We start from the raw sequence: 21,142 nt of genomic DNA, 5'->3' as shown, positions 1-21,142 counted from the left end.
AAAAAGAACAATTGGCGTTAAACATTAACATAATGCAAAAATAAATATTTCCCCGAACCGCTCTGTCTTCACAGACCACCAAAAATAACAAAAATCAAACAGAACACTAACCCCGCCCCCCACCCCGCAAGCTGCTACTGCCAGCATTTTAAATTAAATTTCCCCAAGAAAGTCGACGAATGACTGCCACCTCCAGGAGAACCCTATCATTGATCCTCTGAAGGCAAACTTTATTTTCTCAAGGCTGAGAAACCCAGCCATGTCACTAACCCAGATCTCTACACTCGGAGGGGTTCAAGTCCCTCCACAATAATAGGATCCGTCTCCGGGCTACCAAGGAGGCAAAGGCCAAGACGTGAGCCTCTTTCACTCCCTGAACTCCCGGGTCTTCCGACACTCCAAAGATCGCCACCTCTGGACTCGGCACCACCCGTGCTCCTAGTACCTTGAACATTGCACTGGCAAACCCCTGCCAGAAACCCTCAAGCTTCGGGCATGCCCAAAACATATGGACATGGTTTGCGGAGCTCCCCGCCCACCTCGCACATCTGTCCTCTACCCCGAAAAACTTGCTCATCCTCACCGCCGTCATGTGTACCCGGTGAACCACTTTAAACTGTATTAGACTGAGCCTGGCACTTGATGAGGAGGAATTGACCCTACTTAGGACTTCCGCCCATAGACCCAGCTCTAACTCCCCTCCGAACTCATGCTCCCACTTGCTCCTCCTCCGGGGTTTCTTCCGCCTCCAACAGCTCCTGCTAGATATCCACCACCTTCCCCTCCCCCACCCAGGTACCGGACACTACTCTGTCTTGTATCCCCCGTGGCGGCAGCAGCAGGAAGGCCACCACCTGCTTCCTCAGGAATATTCGCACTTGTAAATACCTAAAGCCATTCCCTGGCGGCAATTTAAACTTGTCCTCCAGCGCCTGCCCGGCAGGAACCTGTGGTTATTACATACCGGAGTCCAGACCAACGCTCCTTCCACCCTCTTGTGTCTCCTTCTCTGCCCCCAGATCTTCAGTGTCACCAGCACCACCGGACTTGTGGAGTAGCGGGGCTGCCGTTACCAGCGTTCCCAAACTGGTCCCTTTGCACGACGACGCTTCCAACCGTTCCCATGCCGACCCCTCCCCCAATACCCACTTACTGATCATGGCAATGTTGGCCACCCAGTAGTAGTTTCAAACGTTCGGCAGCGCCAGCCCACCCTCCCCCCGATTGTGTTCCAACAGCACTCTCTTCACTCGTGGGGTCTTGTTCGCCCACACAAATCCCGAGGTGAGCTTGAAAAAGGCCTTAGGGATGAAGATGGGAAGGCACTTGGAATACAAATAAGAACCTGGGGAGGACCGTCATTTTCACGGTCTGTACCCTCCCCGCAAGAGACAGCGGGAGCATGTCCCATCTTTTAAAGTTCCTTTCCATTTGTTCCACCAGCCGGGTCAGATTAAGCTTATGCAACAAATCCCACTTCCGGGCCACCTGTATACCCAGGTAACGAAAACTCTTCTCTACCCTCCTCAGCGGCAGCTCCCTCAGTCTCTTCTCCTGTCCTTTAGCCTGGATCACAAACAGCTCGCTCTTCCCCACGTTCAATTTATACCCCGAGAAAGTGCCAAATTCCCTTAAGATCTGCATGACCTTCCCATCCCCTCCAAAGGGTCCGAAATACACAGAAGGAGATCAACCACGTAGAGCGAGACCCGATGCTCCGCCCCCCCCACAAACCCCCCCCCGGACCAGCCTCTGCCAGTTCCTTGAAGCTATCAGCGCGATGGCCAGCGGCTCAATGGCTCAAATAATAACAGGGAAAGGGGATACCCTTGCCTCGTACCCCGGTGCAATTTAAAATACTCTGACCTAAGCCGATTCATGCACACGCTTGCTACAGGAGCCTGGTACAGCAATCGCACCCACTGGATAAAGCCCTCACCAAACCCAAACCTATCCAGCGCCTCCCAGAGGTACTCCCACTCCACCCAATCAAAAGCTTTCTCTGCATCCAAAGCTGCCACAACCTCTTCCTCCCCTTCCGAGGGCATCATAACAATATTTAAAAGCCTCCGCACATTAGCATTAAGTTGCCTGCCTTTTATGAATCCAGTCTGGTCTTTCCCTATCATCCCCCGGTCACAATCCTCTATCTTCGTGGCCAAGAACTTAGCCAACAGCTTGGCATCCACATTTAGCAATGAGATTAGCCTGTCAGGCCCACACTGTTCAGGGTCCTTATCCCGTTTCGGAATGAGTGAGATCGGGGCCTGTGACATTGTAGGGGGAGGGTTCCCTTCTCTCTCGCCTCATTAAAGGTCCTCATCAATATATTTTTTTTTATTCCACCGCGAAGCCACCCGGCTCTGGAGCTTTGCCCCACTGCATGTCCTCTAGCCCATTAATAATTTCTTCTATCTCGATCGGTGCCCCCAGCCCCTCCACCAGACCCTCCTCCACCCTCGGGAACCTCAACTGGTCCAGAAATTGCCTCATCCCTTCTGCTCCCGCCGGGGGTTCCGACTCATATAGTTTGCTGTAGAATTCCTTAAAAACTTCATTCGCCCCCTCCGGATCTGAGACCAAGTTGCCCTCCTTATTCTTTGCTCTCCCAATCTCCCTGGCCACCTCTCTCTTCCAAAACTGGTGCACCAGCATTCTGCTTGCCTTCTCCCCATATTCATACACCGCACCCCTAGCCTTCCTCAACTGTTCTACCGCTTTCCCTGTGGTCAACAATTCAAACTCTGCCTGAAGCTTGCACTGCTCCCTCAGAAGTCCCGCGTCCGGGGCCTCCGCATATTTCCTATCCACTCGGAGTAACTCCTCCACCAATCTCTCCCTCTCCGCCCTTTCCGTCTTTTCTCTATGGGACCAAATCGATACAAGTTCCCCTCTAATAACTGCCTTCAGGGAATCCCAGACCGTTGCTGCCAAAACCTCTCCCATGTCGTTTGTTTCCAAATAGTTCTGGATACTCTTATTCACCCACCCGCAAACCACTCGTCCACTAACAACCCCACATCCAGTCTCCACAGCGGATGCTGCCCTCTCTCCTCCCCAAGCCGCAAATCTACCCAGTGCGGGGCATGTCCGAAACTGTAATCACCGAGTATTCCGTCCCTATCACCTTTGGGATCAACGCCCAGCCCAGAACAAAAAAATCAATAAGGGAATAAACTTTGTGGACGTGGGAAAAGAAGGAAAACTCCTTTACCACCGGCCGTATAAACCTCCATGTGTCTGCGCCACCCCATCTATTCCAGAAAGCCCTTCAACTCCCTTGCCACTGCCGGCCTCTTCCCTGTCCTGGATTTTGAGCCCTCCCATAACCAAGTTGTGTGACTCCAAGTCCGGGATTTTGCCCAACACACGCCTCATAAAATCTACATCTTCCCAGTTCAGGGCGTAGACATCCATGAGCACCACTCGGACCCCCTCCAGCTTCCCACTGACCATTATATATCTACCCCTTTTATCAGCCACTATTCTTCCAGCCTCAAATGTTACTCGCTTGCTGATCAGAATTGCTACCCCCCCTGGTCTTCCGAGTCCTGCCCTGAGTGGAACACCTGACCGACCCAACCCTTCCTTAATCTCATCTGGTCTGTGACCTTCAGATGTGTCTCCTGGAGCATTGCCACGTCTGCCTTCGGTCCCTTTAAATGCACAAACACACGTGCTCTCTTCACTGGCCCATTTAAACCTCTCATGTTCCACATAATCAGCCTGGACAGCCCCCCCCCCCCCCCCCACCCCTGGCCGACTAGCCATCACCCTTTTTAGGCCAGCCCTGAGTTCGCGCCGTCCCCTTCCCCGGGCACCCCCTCAAGCAGCAGCTGCCCCCGACCTCCCTTTTATTCCCTGAAGAAAATTTCTCCCTTGCCCACAGAGCAGCCATCCTCCCCCCCCCCCCACCCCCCAACAACAGAAACCTAATCACCCAAATCAAACACCAACTCAACACTAACTCACCCCCCACCACACCTCCGAGAGTCAGCTGATCCATGCTGACCCCGATAAGCCCCGCCCCTGGCGCCGGCAGACTATCGCCTTATTGTTCGGACCCCTCTACCCGCATAGAAAAAACCTATTTAAAAGATCACATTCCCCAGAAAGTAAATATCAGCTCTCCAAAAGCCATTAGCATAACCAAAAAGACGAGCAGACACACTCACTTAAAACAGAACCCAGTCCCCCGAACGGTAGTGCTAGCTTCAGGCCTCCCCCGCTCCCCCCATATCAACCACCTAAACAAAGCACCCTTCCAACAGCTCTCTCGCCCACGACTAACCACAGTCTTGTTTAAAACAGAACACAAGAACAAACTGCTGCTTCCTCCCATCTTCAAAGCATTAAGGGTGCAATTCTCCGCTCCCCACGCCGGGTGGGAGAATCGCGGGAGGGCCGGGCGACTCACGACACGCCCCCCCCCCCCCCCCCCCCCCCCCCCCGCAATTCTCCCACCCCCCACTCGGAAGAATCGCTGCTCACCGTTTTTCACGGCGACCGACGATTCTCCGGCCCGGATGGACCGAGCGGCCTGCCATTCCCGACCGGTTCACGACGGCAGCAACCACACCTGGTCGCTGCCGTCGTGAACATGGGCGTCAAATGCTCGTTTGAAGCTTGTGGAGGGTGGAGAGGGGAGTGAGCACCACGGCCGTGCTCGGGAGGGGACTGGCCCGCGATCGGTGCCCACCGATTGTCGGGCCAGCGTCTCAAAGCAACGCACTCTTTCCCCTCCGCCACCCCGCAAGATCAAGCAGCCACGTCTTGCGGGGCAGCGGAGGGGAAGGCTGCAACGCGCATATGCGGGTTGGGGCCGTCAGCCGTCGTGACGTCAGCCGCGCATGCGTGGGTTGGAGCCGGCCAACTTAGGCGCCGCGGTCGCGTCATTCTCTGCGCGCCGCCTTGACGCAAACGTCAAAGCCCGGCGGCCGAGAGTAACGGAGCGCCGCTCCTAGCCCCCCAGGTGGGGGTGAATAAGGTGCGAGGAGCGGCCTCCAAGGCCGCCGTGAAACTCGGCCGAGTTCACGACGGCCTTCCCGATTTATCGCGGGAGCGGAGAATTCCGCCCTAAGTGTCTCTTAACTCGAGTCCAACTTCTTCTCTTTAATAAATGTCCAAACATCATCTGGCGACTCAAAATAATAGTGTTGGTCCTTGTGCATTACCCACAGTCTCGCAGGGTATAACACCCCAAACTTCACCCCCTTCTAAAAGAGGGTCGCCTTTGCCCGGTTGAACTCAGCACGTCTCTTGGCCAGATCCGTTCCCAGGTCCTGATAGATCCGCACCTCATTATTCTCCCACCTGCTGCTCCGTTCCTTCTTGGCCCATCACAGGACGCACTCCTTGCCTGAAAATCGGTGGAAACGGACCACCATGGCCCTTGGCGGGTCGTTCGCCTTGGGTTTCCTTGCGAGGGCTCTGTACGCTCCATCCAGCTCCAGGGGTCGAGGGAAAGCCCCCGTTCCCATCAATGACTCCAGCATACTCACAACATATGCTCCCGCATCTGATCCCTCAATACCTTCAGGAAGGCCAACGATTCTTAAATTCTGCCTCCTGGTTCTGTTCTCCAGCTCTCCAGCTTCTCCTGCCGTCTGCGATGTTCGCCACACTGCCAGCTCCCCTCGCTTCCCTCTATCGGGACTGATTTGTTTCACACGGCCACTTCTGGTCCAGCTATCCATACACCCGGGGGGGGAAATCCTCTTGACTGATGCTAACTCCACCGATATATTTAATAAAGTCCACAAAAATTCGGGAAAAAAGGTTCGAAAGTCCGATTCAAGTGTTCACCATGGCTGAAGAGACCCCCTCCCCTGCGCATGCGCCGGGATGACGTCAGCAGCCGCTGACGCTCCGGCGCATGCGCGGACTTACACCAGCCGGCGAAGTCCTTTCGGCCCCGGCTGGCGTGGCACCAAAGGCCGTTCACGCCAGCCGGCGAAATGGGAACCACTCCGGCGCAGGCCTAGCCCCTCAATGAGACGTCCGCACCTTTGGGGCGGCCCGACGCCGGAGTGGTTCACGCCACTCCATCACGCCTGGACCCCCCGCCCCACCGTGTAGGGGAGAATCCCGGCTCATGTCTTTTTTCAACTGGTCCCGCACATGCGCAGAACATTCAACATCCGAATCACATTTATTCTTTAACTGCGCATGTCCAAAATTTCCAACTTCTGAAGCGCTCGTTTTTTTTCAAATGCTCTTGCGCAAACTGGTCTTTTTCAGCGGGATGAATCTCTAGCTGCGCCACAGCTTCAACGGCATCAACCACGTTGAGTATTTTAGCGCCATTTTCTCGCACTAACATTTTGGAAACTTTTATTTATTTATTTTTTGTAAATAGTTTTTATTGGAATTTTTGAAAAATAAATATCAACAGAACAATAATAACAATAACAATAATAAACACCCCCCAGCACCCGTACCAACGCATATAACAAACCCCACCTGCCCCACCCACCCCTTCCTCAAACGGACCTGGTCCGCCACCTTCAGGTGGGTCTCCTGGAGCATGGCCACGTCCGCCTTCAGCCCCTACAGATGCGAAAACACCCGGGCCCGCTTAACCGGCCCATTCAACCCCCTCATGTTCCACGTAATCAGCCGGATCAGGGGGCACCGCACCCCCCTCCCCCATCGACTAGCCATAGCCCATCGACTGCTCGCCCCTGGCCAGCACCCATTCGGCCCGTTTCCCACGGCGATAGAACCTCACCCCGACCCTCCCGACCCGCACCAACTCCTCCCTGGCCAATCCAGCAGCAACCCGGTATCCCCCCCCCCCCCCCCCCCCCCCCCCCCCCCCCGGTTAGGACCCCTCCTAGCCGCGGCGCTCCCTCCACAGTACTCCCGTGAGCCAGCTGACTTCTGCTGACCCCGGCAGCTCCCGCCCTAACTCCGACCCCTCCCGATATGAGGTCCCCCCTCCTTCCCTGCATCAGCTCCTTGGCACCGCTTCAGCGCGGGAAAACGGATCTGATAACCACGCCCCTCGCCACCAGCCCCACCTCCTCGTCCCGCAGCGCGGGAAACCAGAGAAAAGCCCGCGCTTTCACACTGCCCCATCCCACCAACGCAGCTCCCAAACAGCAGTCCCAACCCATCCACCAGCTCCGTACAAACAAAAACACAGATCAACCACAAACACCAATACCCCCCTTAAAACACAAAACCATAACCCACATCGTCCGAAAGCGAGAGAAAAAACAGAAACAAACAGAATAATCATCAACAGCATAAACAGTGATACAGAAATAGAAAAACTCCCACAGCCCCCAATCTCTAGTTCGAGTCCAACTTTTCAGCCTGCACAAAGGCCCACGCTTCCTCCGGGGACTCAAAGTAGTAATGCCAGTCCTTGTAGGTGACCCACAGGCGCGCAGGCGGCAGCATGCCGAACTTCACCGGCATTCCGTGGAGCACCGCCTTCGTCCGGTTAAACCCGGCTCTCCGCTTGGCCACCTCCGCACTCCAGTCCTGGTAGATACGAACTACCGAATTCTCCCACTTACTACTCCTCACCTTCTTGGTCCATTGGAGAACACACTGAACCGATGGAACCGCACCAGCACTGCCCGCGGGGGTTCATTCGCCTTAGGCTGCCTGGCCAGTGCTCTGTGGTCCCCCTCCAGCTCCAGGGGCAGATGGAAGGATCCTGCCCCCACCAGCGAGTTCAACATCACGGCCACATAGGCCGGCAGGTCCGACCCCTCCAGCCCCTCCTCGAGGCCCAGGATCTGCAGGTTCTTCCTCCGTGACCGAAGCTCCATTTCCTCGAACCGACCTTGCCACTTTTTATGAAGCGCCTCGTGTATCTCCACCTTCCCCACGAGGGCCGAAACCTCATCCTCGCGCTCAGAGGCCTGTTGCTGCAACTCGAGTATCGCTGCACCCTGGGTTGTCTGGGTCTCCAGCAGCTTACTAGACGTCACCTTCAGGGATTCAAACAACTCCCCTTTCAGCTCCGTAAAATGGCGCAGAAGGGCCACCTGCTACTCCTCCGTCCACTGCCTCCACTCCTCAGGGGCTCCACCGGCCGCCATTTTGTCCGCCTTCCCCCACTTTTCCAGGGGAGCTGCTGCCGTTTTTCTCCTCGCCCCACTCCGAGTCCGCACCATAAATCCCGGGGGGTTTTGTTCCAGACCCCTTTATCCACCGGGAATCGTTGAATCAGCGCCGTTTGGGGCCCTTAAAAGAGCCCACAAGTCCTATTAAAGCGGGAGCTGCCGAACGTGTGGCTTAGCTCCGCATCGCCGCAACCGGAAGTCGGAAACTTTTATTTTTAGCTGTTTTACTCGCATGTAATTTCTGAATAGATTCTTTTACTGTTAGTTCTTTTTTTCTAACATGTTTTTTAGAGAGATTTCCTTTGATGTGAGGCTCACAATGCTGATCAAATATTTTGATTACCAGCTCATAGTTATTTTATCATCTTCATTTTCAAAGTTAAATGATTTAAATAAGTCTATGGTTTGTGGTCCAGCTATATTTAGGAGGCGGGCTATTTTTCTAATATCTGGAGCTGATTCAAGCACAGAGGCAATTATAAAAAATTCTAATTGTTGCTTGAGGTTTTTCCAATTCAAGCTTAGTTTACCGTACATTTTGAAGGATGCTGGATTGTTCAGAACTTCCATGTTGGTCTCAATTCTTCTTTTGTTTTTGCAGATTTTGAGATGTGTATTGATGCGATGACTTATTTTCTTTCTTCTTTCTTACTGCTTACTATTCTAGAATACACAACCTGGTACCATGTGGTGATCTTTGTGAGGGGTTTCCAGGATGGAAGGTGTAGTGATCACAAAGACACACAAAGCTCTTTTAAAGAACTAAACTAATTTTATTAACACTACTAAATTTGAGTTTGACACTTATTCTAAATAGTAAACACACATATAAATTTTTAACTACACTCATTAACACTATCTCTATCTACTAACTATAACTATATCTTAAATAGCTCTGCAATACACTTTGAATCTTATCTCCTTCAGCTCTGATCTAATCTCCTCCTTCTGCTACCACCTTCTGACCTTCCTCTGTCCCATAAGCTTGTCCATATATACCTCATTAACCCTTGCATTGCCTTCATGAATGATACACTCACCCTTTTCACACCTCCTACCCACATCGAAACCTGCATGAAGGCTCCAATGTCTGCAGCATCTCCCCCCACCACGCCTCACTTTTCCATTGATGTGAGGCTCACAATGCTATCAAATTTCACTAGCCGATTTAAATTTGCTAGTGCGGGGACCCCTGCCCAGGCCTTCCCTCCCACCCAGTCCCAGGAAAACAATCAAACATACACATCTCAGAAAATAACGTCGCTACAAGATCAATAAAAAAAACTTAACCTCCAGTCCAGCACAGTAGCATTGTGGATAGCACAATCGCTTCACAGCTCCAGGGTCCCAGGTTCGATTCCGGCTTGGGTCACTGTCTGTACGGAATCTGCACATCCTCCCCGTGTGTGCGTGGGATTCCTCCGGGTGTTCCGGTTTCCTCCCACAGTCCAAAGATGTGCAAGTTAGGTGGATTGGCCATGATAAATTGCCCTTAGTGTCCAAAATTGCCCTTCATGTTGGGTGGGGTTACTGGGTTATGGGGAAAGGGTGGAGGTGTTGACCTTGGGATAGGGTGCTCTTTCCAAGAGCCGGTGCAGACTCGATGGGCCGAATGGCCTCCTTTTACACTGTAAATTCTATCTATCCATAACATCATGAATCATAGAATCATAGAATTTACAGTGAAGAAGGGGGCCGTTCGGCCCTTCAAATCTGCACCGGCTCTTGGAAAGAGCACCCCACTTAAGTCCACACCTCCACCCTATCCCCGTAACCCAGTAACCCCAGCTAACCTTTTTTGGACACCAAGGGCAATTTATCATGACCAATCCACCTAACCTGCACATCTTTGGACTGTGGGAGGAAACCAGAGCACCCGGAGGAAACCCACGCACACACGGGGAGAACGTGCAGACTCCTCACAGACAGTGGCTGTGGAAAAACTGTGCTAATCACTGTGTTACCGCGCTGCCCCCACCTTGAAGTAAAACATGAAGTAAAACATAAGTCAAAACTACATATATACACTTTCCTAACTCCTCTTTCAGTCCTATTCTTCACTTCTACCCCAAACTTTCTGCCTTCACAAATGCCTCCAGCGTCTCAAATAGAAGTCTCTGGGGTTGTAAGTCACCCTCAGCTTTGCTGGATACACCACTCCAAACCGCACCTCACTGTTGTACAATGCCATCTCCACTCGGCCAAAAGCCGCTGGCCTCCTTGCCAGTTCCACCGTCAAGTCCTGATAAACGCGAACCCCAGCACCAGCGCACTGCACCTCCCGCTGCTGCTTTACCAGTTCAAGAGAACACAGATGATCATTGCCTTTAGCGACTCGTTCAACATCGGCGTAGACCTCAGTGACCGATGAGCTCGGTCGAGTTCATACAGAGAGGGTTCCTCTCCCTCCCCCATCAGTTCCGTCAACATCTTGGCAAAATACTCCATCGGTTTGGGCCCTCCATCCCCTCGGGCAGGTCCACAATCATCAAATTTTGCCGCCTTGAGCGGTTCTCCAAGTCCTCCAACTTTGCTTGCAGCCCCTTATTGCCCTCGACTACCCTCCTCATTCCCCCATTTAGGTGAGCTGAGCTGCGACAAGGCCTCCTCCACTCCCTTCTTCTTTTTGCCCTGCTTCCTCACCTCGGCCAATGTCTTCGTCATAGCCACTCTCACTGAAGCAATTGCCTCCTCCACCAACCCCTTCAATGCCACCGCCATCTCCTTTCTCAGCACCTACATATGTTTCGCAAACTGCTTCTCCAACTCCGAGGACATCATAGAACATAGAACAGTACAGCACAGAACAGGCCCTTCGGCCCTCAATGTTGTGCCGAGCCATGATCACCCTACTCAAACCCACGTATCCACCCTATACCCGTAACCCAACAACCCCCCCCTTAACCTTACTTTTATTAGGACACTACGGGCAATTTTAGCATGGCCAATCCACCTAACCCGCACATCTTTGGACTGTGGGAGGAAACCGGAGCACCCGGAGGAAATCCACGCACACACGGGGAGGATGTGCAGACTCCACACAGACAGTGACCCAGCCGGGAATCGAACCTGGGACCCTGGAGCTGTGAAGCATTTATGCTAACCACCATGCTACCCTGCTGCCCCTTTAGTCACCTCAGTCACCTCAGTCATCTCATCTCAGTCATCTCAGTCACCTTCTCTGCCGTAAGCAGTGCAGCCCCATCCAGCAGCCCAGCCTCTGCCATCTTGCCAGTTCCCGGGCTGGCCATCTCACCTGACCGTGTATCCTCACTCCCTCCCTTCTTCATGACTGTTTTCCTTTGACTCTTTGAAATTCTTTGCTTTCTTAATACCTTCCTACACCCAATCATTCACCAATTGCCCCAGGACTGGACATTAAAACTCTGATAAACAAGCCTTGAGCAGGAGCCACCCAACGTGCGTCTTCCTCTCTACATGCCACCATGGAAGCCTAAATTCACCGAATTAAGCAGATGTCTTCAAAATAAGCTTTACTGTTCACAAAAGCCAAATATGAAAATATGTAATTTGAGGCAAGAAAGATACCTGGAATCTTCATGAAACATACACGGCAGCCTCCGCGCCCCCTCCCGGGACCCGATTCTGCTCCCTGGTCGGGGCTAGCAGCAGGGCCCCGTGAACCTCGGTGCCAAAGGGTAACGGCGGCTGACGCAAACGATGACGTCAGCCGCGCATGCGCGGATTGGACGGCTCCAATCCGCGCATGCGCGGATGATGTCATCACGCATATGTGTGAAACCCGCGCATGCACGGGCTGTTATGCCCCTCAGCCGCCCCGCGGACTGATCCAGCGGGGCGGCGGAGGAACAAAGAGTGCGCGGGGTTCGGACCCGCTGCCCGCGATTGGTGGGCACCGATCGCGGGCCCATGCCACCCTTGGCACGGCCGTGGTGCGGCCGTGCCAATCGGTGGCATGGTTCTCCAGAATGGCACTTTGCGGCCGTTTTCACGAACGGTGAGAGCAGGTGTGTTGGAGTTCGTGAAAACGGCCGTAAAGGCCTGGGAAATCGGCCCATCGGCTAGGGGAGAATCGCTGCTCGCCGTAAAAAATGGGGGGGGGGGGAAGAGAATAGCGGGAGGTCGGGAAAAATGTCGGGAAGGCCCTCCCGCTATTCTCCGACCCATTGTGGGGGGCGGAGAATCGCGCCCATAGTTTATGTAATTTTGGTGCCTTAAATTAATCCATTTCTAACCTGCACAAGAACTAAAGGATAGAAGCAATTATCTGCCAGTGAGCCTCATTGAGTATGACCTCTCCCGCTGAGGGGCAGAGAGACCATGGAACTCTAATAACCTGTGATATAAAGGCCAAGTTTGTTACCGACACATTAGACCCCACTGCGATCTGAAGAATATTGTACATACCATTACTTTGTAATAAAATTAGTTTCTCTTATCCACTCACCTCGTCTGTGGTCACTGAACAGGCCATGAGAATAAAAGTGGAGCTACTGTCGACGTGGCTGCCATAGGACGAACAACCACCTCCTCTGCAATACAAGACTAAGATTGGAATTTCTTTTTCCAAGATGCCATTATTCGGAAGTTGGAGACTTTTGATGCTGGCATTGAGTATTGGAAGCAGTACTCTGAACGTATGCGCTACTTTTTACAGGCAGATGCTATCACCTGTGACGACTGACAGATTTTATTACTTTTAACTGCCTGTGGGGCCCACATTTATAGGGTGATAAAAAGCCTGAAGTATCCTGCAGCCTCAGCCACCAAGACTTTTGAAGAGCTGGTGCCAATTATAACCCCAGGCCATCAGTCATTGTGCAGGGATACCATTTTAAGACGGCGAAGACCCCAGGAGAGTCAGTGACCAAGTTCCTAACTAGCCGAGTTTTGTGAGTATGGCACTTCACTCTTGGAGATGCTATGAGACCGTCACGTCTATGGCGTCAGTAATATGGCAACCCAAAGGAAATCATTGGCTGAGCCATCTTTAGACCTGCAACAGGCCGTGCAGATTTTGCTGTCGTGGAAAAGCGCCGAAAAGGGGGTGCAAGATCTCCAGGGTATGGAGGTGAACGCTGTTGGGCACGCCCCCTCCCGGTGAGCGCACCCCCTGGGATGGAATCACCACCCTGGGCCAATTACCAAAGGGGCCCGGTCCGTTGGTCTCGGACCAAGGCACCCAGGCGTGATACCTCCCTGAGTCAGTAGAAGTGCGGACGTAGGAACCAAAGGGAATGCAAATCCCAGAGTAGCCAGCAGTCACACCGCGAAAAAAGAGGGAGGCACCAGCCCAGGGCCTGTACCTTTCACACTGACCTGCAGGATGGGGAATGTATGCAGTTTAATTGCATTGTGGCACCCAGAGTGGTCCCCATCAGGATCACTAGGAGAATCAACGGTCACCCTTTACAGATAGAACTCGATACAGGTGCTGCAGTTTTTGTCACTGCATGGCAGATACTCGATAGCATAAAATCTGAGATTCAATTTGCAGATAATGGAGGTGAGATTTGCATCGACCATGATAACCCCAGTGATTTATAGACAAGAGTCAGTAAGACTCCCACTGATTGTGGTGAAGTTACTGTGGTGAATTATAAACACTAATAATCCACACTGTATTGTACAACATGTGTTGAGCCTGTACCTTGTATCAGAGCATGTGTAGTTGCGCGGCTCTACCCATAGGGGGAGATGAGGAGCTTGTACTGAGCTCCACCCTTGGCTCCGCCCATGGCTCCTCCCCCTAACCAGAAGTATAAAGGTTGCTGTTGTGAGCCTGCCTGCCAGTTCATCAAGAGTTCTTCTCATCACAGGCAGGCTCTGTAAGACGATTAAAACCACTGTTCGCTTCTAACCACGTGTCGCGTGAATTGATGGTCTCATCAGTTACTTCGCCCCAGCCTGTTAGGTCGCGACTGGTTGCAGCGCCTCCACCTGAACTGGCAACAAATTTTCCAGATGGGATCCAGGAGGCCTCTATGACATGCTGGATTATGCTCTATGACAGCCAGGATTAGGGAAAATTAAGGGAGCCATGATGAAGATGGAGATGGATCCGGACACACAGCCAAAATATTCCAGGGCCCGCCCGGTTCCTTATGCGCTAGTAGAAAAGGTTGATGCTGAATTAAGCTGACTAGAGGGCCTCGCTATTATCCGGCCAGTTCGATTCGCTAATTGGACAGCGCCAGTGGTCCCCATGCTTAAATTGGGCAAGACAGTGAGGCTCTGTGGTGACTACAAGCTGACAGTAAATAGGGCTTCTAGGTTGGATGGATACCCAATGCCTCCCATTGAAGATTTATACACAAAGCTGGCTGGTGGTCATTCGTTCACAAAATTAGACATGAGCCATGCATGCGCATCACAGCTCGAGTTGAACCCAAATTCATGGAAATATGTCACTATCAATACTCATAGGGACCTTTATGAATATACCAGGCTGCCATTTGGCATATCGTCAGTTTGTGCTATTTTCCTGAAGTGGGACTTCAGAACAAGTACACCTGAGCAATTTAGCTGAGGTGTTTGGAGACTCTTCTTGGAGACGGACGTTCGCCTACGAAGAGAAAAATGTGTGTACCACATGAAGGAGGTAGTTTATCTAGGCTACTGTGTGGCTGGGTTACACTCTATCGTGGTAAAAGTGAAGGCTATCCAGAAAATCACTACACCTGAGAACATGATGAACTGCATTCCTTCCTAAGGTTCGTAAACTACTATGGAAAGTTCATCCCAGGTCTTGCAACTAGGTTAACTAGGTTGCCTAGGTTGCCCCCCCCCCCCCTTCCCCCCCCCCCCCCCTCCCCCCCAACACCCCACACACCTCTTGGTTAAACAAAAATCCAGAGTGGCATGGAGAGCACAACAGGTGGTTTTTACTATGCATAATGGCTCCCCTGTGTACGTGACCAACCTGACCCTCGTATCCAACAGGCCCAGGGGTAAAATGCCCACTCAGTTTCCTGACAGTCTGTTCCCCTATAATGGAGATGGCAACTCCTATGTCTTCTTCCATGTCCAGGGAGTGACCATTGACGTGGAGTTTGTTCCAGATTGGGGACACTTTGAGGGCAGTGATGCAATTTAATTGCATTGACTAGTTGATTTGCAAAGCCCTGGCCTGAAGTGGCTATGACTTCTGGCAGCCTTGCCTTGGGCTTGCCCTACAACCACAGGCGCAGCAACTTTGCTCTCCACAATCCTCCATCTGTTTCTGGTGACTCTGTGCCGTCAACCCAGCTCCTTATCTCTCGTGTCTGATTGTTGACTTGTTGGCGGGAAGGACATGTGAGCGCTATCCATGGAGAAATCAGTTCTCCTTTATGGGGAGAAATTCATGTAACTCTGGAACTCCTAGGCCCCTGTCTCAGCATTTTCATGGGATAATGCCAATTCTATGGCTTCTTTAAGGTCCAGAGTAGGTCCTGCCAACAGCTTCCTCTGGGTTGCGACATGATTTTTCCCACATACTAGTTGTCCCTGAAGCATCTCTGGGAAAGATGACCCATATTCAGTATTCCGCCAGTTTCCGAAGTCTTGTCAGGAATTCTGTTGCTGATTCCCCGGAGGTTCTTCCAGCCGTGATGAATTTATAACATTGCAATATCACAGATTGTTTTGGATCATAGTGGTTCGCTACTCAGTCTATTAGTTAAAGGAATTCAAATCCAGGGCTGCTGGTAGGTCAGGTTTTTAATTATGCTGAATGTTGGGGCTCTGCAAGTGGTCAGGAGAATCACCTATTGTCGGTCTTCACCTTCTGTGCCGTTTGTCCCAAAGAAATATTGCATTCTTTCGGCATACTGGGGCAATCTTCCACGCCTGCATCAATTGGCTCTAGCTTGCCAAATTGCAGCATTTTGGGATTTTTCCCGTCTTTTCTTACCAGACTTGACTTATGGCAAGGTTCATTGAAGATCATAGAATTCCTACAGCACAGGAGACCTTTCAGCCCATCGAGTCTGCACCGGCCCCCTGAAAGAGCCCTCCCCTAATTAGGCCCACGACCATGCCCTATCCCTGCAACTCCACCTAACCTGCACATCTTTGGATATTAAGAGGCAATTTTAGCATGGCCAATCCACCGAACCTGCACATCTTTGGACTATGGGAGGAAACTGGAGCACCTGGAGGAAGCCCAAGCAGACATTGGGAGAAAGTGCAAACCCCACACACACAGTTACCATTGGCCAAAATTGAACTCCGGTCCCTGCTGCTATGAGGCAACAATGCTAACCACTGCATCGCCCTAGATAAATTCTTGTTAGATTCTTAGATTCTTGTTAGGCTGCCCAGAATCTTATCCTTGCTCCTCGTCACCAATCCTGAAGACACGGGCAGGAAGATTAACGTTGTTTATTTATAACTCAAAAGTAAAGCCATTACAGTGGCATACAGCAACAGAGTCCCAGCTCGGGGCTAACAGAACTGTTGGCACAGGTTCGGCCTGGCATTGAAAGGGCTGAGTTAACAAATCCCAGCTGGGAGGGCCTCTGCCCGTTACCAGGGAAACTCTTGCTCCACGCGGCGATCTATTAGTGATCCTCCTTTGTCATTGTAGTTGTTATCTCAATGTCCCTCTTTGATGCATGCAAGTTGGCTTGAAGCTTGTTCAAGCAATTTTGTTGAGCCTTTGAAACTCATCCAATGCCATTATAGCCAATTAGCTGCAATTTGGGTTTGCTGGATTTGTCAAAATATCATTTGAGATTTTTCTCTGGAATCACTAATTTATTAAAATGTACTCCCTGATGAATAAACTAATCATTTGAGACACGTTTTAATACAGTTAAGATGGTTTTCATGAAAAGATTTATTTTGATAACATTTAAACAAAAATGTTTTTAAATGCCTCATAAGCGACAAAATAACTAGCCTATTTCCATTTCCATAATACAGGCCTGGCCAACGCCTTTAAGGTAGAATTGAATAAGCTTATCAATTTGGTGATATAACCATATATGAGGATGATTACTTTATATCCTCTTAATTGAAAGTGTCCTGTATATGACTGTGCTGCCAAAGCATGTTGGATATATGTGCACTAGTTCGTGAACTATAAGCATTGGACAAGTTCAAGCCAACAAGCTCAGGAAAAGAAAACTTTCCAGCTTTCCAGTCATGGCTTTTCTCTTTCTCTCACCCCTCTTTGTTACTCACTCCTACATGTTGTACAACCTTGATCCTTTCAAGGCCTGTGATAAATGTAGGAATTTCAGAAAAAACATGTATTTGGTAGAGTAAGGGATAAAAACCTGGGTTAGTGTGTGTATGACTGCTGCAGTAGTGTTTTAAAAATCTTGGTTTTCTAGGCAGCTCGGCTTTTTGGAACCAGAGGTGCAATTAATGCATCTTAAACATTTGGGCTAATGACATTTATTTATATTAAAAAGGTTCTCTGCGGAGTAGTTAGAGACATTGTGTTCAGCTTAGCAAGATGATGTAGTTAATGGGAGAAGCCAGGGATTGAAGCAGTCAGGTGGAGGTTTTCAGAGTTAGATTGTGGCTGGAAGGTGAGCTGAGATATTCTGCATTATTCTGACAGGGAGTCTCGTCTCTTTCTTTCAAGCAATCTTAAAAGATCTCTCTTTCTCAAAGTGGAGTATCCAAGACACTCTTTACAGTCAGTATTTCTGAGTGCTAACTGTACTCAAAATTGGGTTGGGATCTGAGATGGTTTTGTTATTGGAGTGAAAATAAAGTTAAGGGTTATTGTGTCATTATATTAGTTAGAGTTGTTAAGGGTGAATTGTAAACTAGTTTCTGGTGTGATGTCAAAGATATTTTAATACTGTCAGTAATAAAGTTTGTTTTAATATACCATATCATTATTTTGCATGAAATTGCTCCTTAGTGAGGTACTCTTTCCTCATAGTCTTATAAAATTAAAATTAAATATTGAGGTTTCTGTCCAATATCTTTGCCACTGTTGGGGTCTAGTCTGGAACCATAGTGGACCCTTAATATCTCATGTGCTGCAGGGATAGAGGTTAGAAGGAACAAAACTACATTTGCTGTCTGCGATTGGGGCTACAGTTAGCCAGTCCACAACAAATAGGAGGTGCAATAGTGGGTTAATATTCTGTGATTTTCTTCAATAGTTATTTGGATCAAGAAATATGATGCTGCATTTTCTCTCAAAGCATAATCCATAATTGTGCATGTAAGAAAGGCACTTGATGGATTGAATGGTCTTTTCTTATCCAACGTTTTTATATAACCATACCTCATTTGCTTTCAGCATTTCAGGAATTTTCTTCATCCATTCCCGGTGCTCTGTCAATTCTTCAATAGTATTAGGCTTGTCAAACAATTTTCTATTGATCATTTTAAAATCATCATTGATCTAAAAGATAGAAATCGCATTGAATCATCACACAGAAGTCAAATAATCTTTTAATAATTATCCTTCCAATTTTCCTGTTTTCTTAATATCTCTTCTATATTGAGCTAACTGCAAGACAACGTTGCTATCAGGCTTCCACCAAAAGCACCATGGAGATGCATAAGGATTATGCAAGTTGATTCCAATTTTGCTTCCACCACCACCCTCCACGGAGAAGCATCTCACTTCTAGAATAAGTCTGCTGTGTATGGATTTTAGTCATTGATGAGGGAGAAATAAAGAAAGAACTTGCATTTATATAGAACCTTTAATTTCCTCAGAATATCCCAAAGCATTTCACGGCCAATTAAGTCCCATGGGATCTTTAATGCCCAACCGAAAGGGAAATGGGGCCTCTCTCATTCGAAAAATGTCATTCCAATTGGAGGAGTATTTTGAATAGAAAGTACATCCACTGGACATTCTTTCTCACATAATACTTGGTTATAGTCATCCTTATCTCCTCTGACATTCATTTTTCCATATGTAAACTAACCCAACCTCCTTAAAGTAGAACTTGTAACACATTCTGAGGTATCTGCTATTTTATGTTGGAGCTATGCAAACTCTGATTAGGGTATGATTTACCAGCTGCCTCCCGCCGGGATCGGGATGGGACGTGGTCGGTAGATCCCGGGAGAGGATTTCTGATGATCGGTACTCCTCGTGAGATCTACCCAGATCTCGCAAGATGTCACGATCTGGAACCCCACCCAGGCTTGCATAGTTAAATGAGCTTAAAGCTCACTTAACTATGTCTATGCCGGATCGAACGGCCACCTGACATCTACCAGCCTTGCCGAGGAGACCCCAGTCAGGCACCATTTCGCACTGGTTCCCACAAACGAGGACACAAACACATTACAAGCGCCAGGAATGACCCTGCTAACCCTGCCCATAACGGACTCTGATTTTTAAAAATTACATTGCATGTTCACGTACACAGAGGGAGAATTCAGAGTGTCCAATTCACCTAACATGCGCGACTTTCAGGATTTGTGAGAGGAAACCGGAGCACCCAGAGGAAATCCACGCAGACACGGGGAGAACGTGCAGACTCCGCACAGACAGTGAACCAAGCCGGGAATCGAACCTGGGATCCTGGAGCTGTGAAGCAACAGTCCTAACCACTGTGGTGCCGTGCCGCCCGTTGCATTTAAAAGCAAAGGAACATCAGAACATCTGGGAATTTATTCATATGTACATCATATAGAGTTAGAACACAGGTGGTTCAATAAACCAGACTATTGGGCAACAGTTGTTGGGTACCACAACAAATTAAAGTCTGATTTTTAAAAACTTACCTCTTCCACTTGTACCTCAAGCTTTTTGGAAAACATTTTCAATACAGACTGGGCTAAGTTGCTGCATTTTTTGGAAAGGTTGGTCCGCAATGATTCCACACTGATAGTGAAGGGTCCAATGGTGATCATACTAGGAATTGTGTTCTCCATGTGATCTTTCTTCTTCAAATGCCGCTCCACTTCTAATTTCACCTCATGAACTGTTGGATCAAGATTGCTAAAGGCTCTACAGTTTGTAACATAAACAATTAAAAAGTACAGAGATTAGAAATTTAAACTCTTTAATCCAGGATGCTTTATAAATCAAAGCATGTACTGTGGATCTTAATTTTGTTTATGTAATACAGCAGCATTTGGTAATGTGGTAACGTTCCCACCTCTAAATCAGCAAGTGATAGGTTGGGTCCCACTTCAGACAGCCCCAGTGAATAAAGACTTGAAAATATGGTCTTGAAATACGGAATTGACATTCAGTGGCAGACTCATGTTTAGAGCATGACTCAGGGATAATATTCCCACCTCTGCATCATAAGGATTGGGTTTGGACGACAGTCCAAACATCCTTGGTGAGTGGAGCAGTGGCTCTGAACATTGGGTTGGTATCCAGTGGAAGCATTAGAATTGGGTGGGAAGGGTATTCTCATAAAGGGTAGGTGGGACACTTCAGCATTGGCTGCAATCGACCTATGAGAAGCTACTCTAAAGATTAAAAACAAAATTTAAGGAATAGGAAACATCCTTAGCTACCTTTCTCTAGTAAATAGCTCAAGAATCTCAAGTGTGAGGCTTGAGTGGGAACCTACAGTTGGTGCAGAACACAATGGACAGACAACCAGAAGTAACATAGCATATTAGTACTCCAATTCATTATATATGTGGGTAGCATGATGAGGGGCCATGTTTGCAATTCTTCACATGGTGTATTCCACTCAATCATTGAAAGGTGTTGGATGCATAGACATTTCTTTAAAAATAAAGTCAAGGATGAGAAGATCAAGCAACAAGTCAAATCACATCCCTCAATTACAGACTGTCCAATTCTTTGTACTTTAAGGCTATTTAATAGTGTATTATGGAACCCTGTAACTAAATTTTGCGAATTACAATGCAATGCACCCAATTAATGAAATCCATTTTAAAAACTCCCTCCCAGAAGGTTGAAAATTAACTGTAATTTCCAGCTCTCGTTCGGGGTGCAGGAGCTTTGGAAGCTGAAAATGGTCCATAGTATAGATTTACTCTCTAACATTGACTTAACCAGCAAAAGGAGGCAAATTAATTGTATAATGAATGAAAAATAAAAGATCAAAAGTGAAATAAAAATCTTCACATCCTTAAAGGGATTAAGGGTTATGGTGTTCTGGCCGGAAAGTGGAGCTGAG

The 21,142-nt window shown here is 49.2% G+C and overlaps 1 protein-coding gene across 1 annotated transcript in view; it reads right to left on the bottom strand.

Annotated features, from left to right (window-relative positions):
• The window catches only part of dnah1 (dynein, axonemal, heavy chain 1), a 995,196-nt gene that overhangs the window by 755,833 nt on the left and 218,221 nt on the right, over window positions 1–21,142 (bottom strand). The window contains 2 exon segments of the mRNA XM_038812191.1: window positions 18,298–18,417; window positions 19,761–19,986. Coding sequence (XP_038668119.1) covers window positions 18,298–18,417; window positions 19,761–19,986 — 346 coding nt within the window.

Source organism: Scyliorhinus canicula, chromosome 11 (genome assembly GCF_902713615.1).
Source record: "Scyliorhinus canicula chromosome 11, sScyCan1.1, whole genome shotgun sequence".
NCBI lineage: Eukaryota > Metazoa > Chordata > Chondrichthyes > Carcharhiniformes > Scyliorhinidae > Scyliorhinus > Scyliorhinus canicula.
The sequence above is the reverse complement of the archived record's forward strand: the minus strand, read 5'-3'. Positions and strand labels throughout refer to the sequence as shown.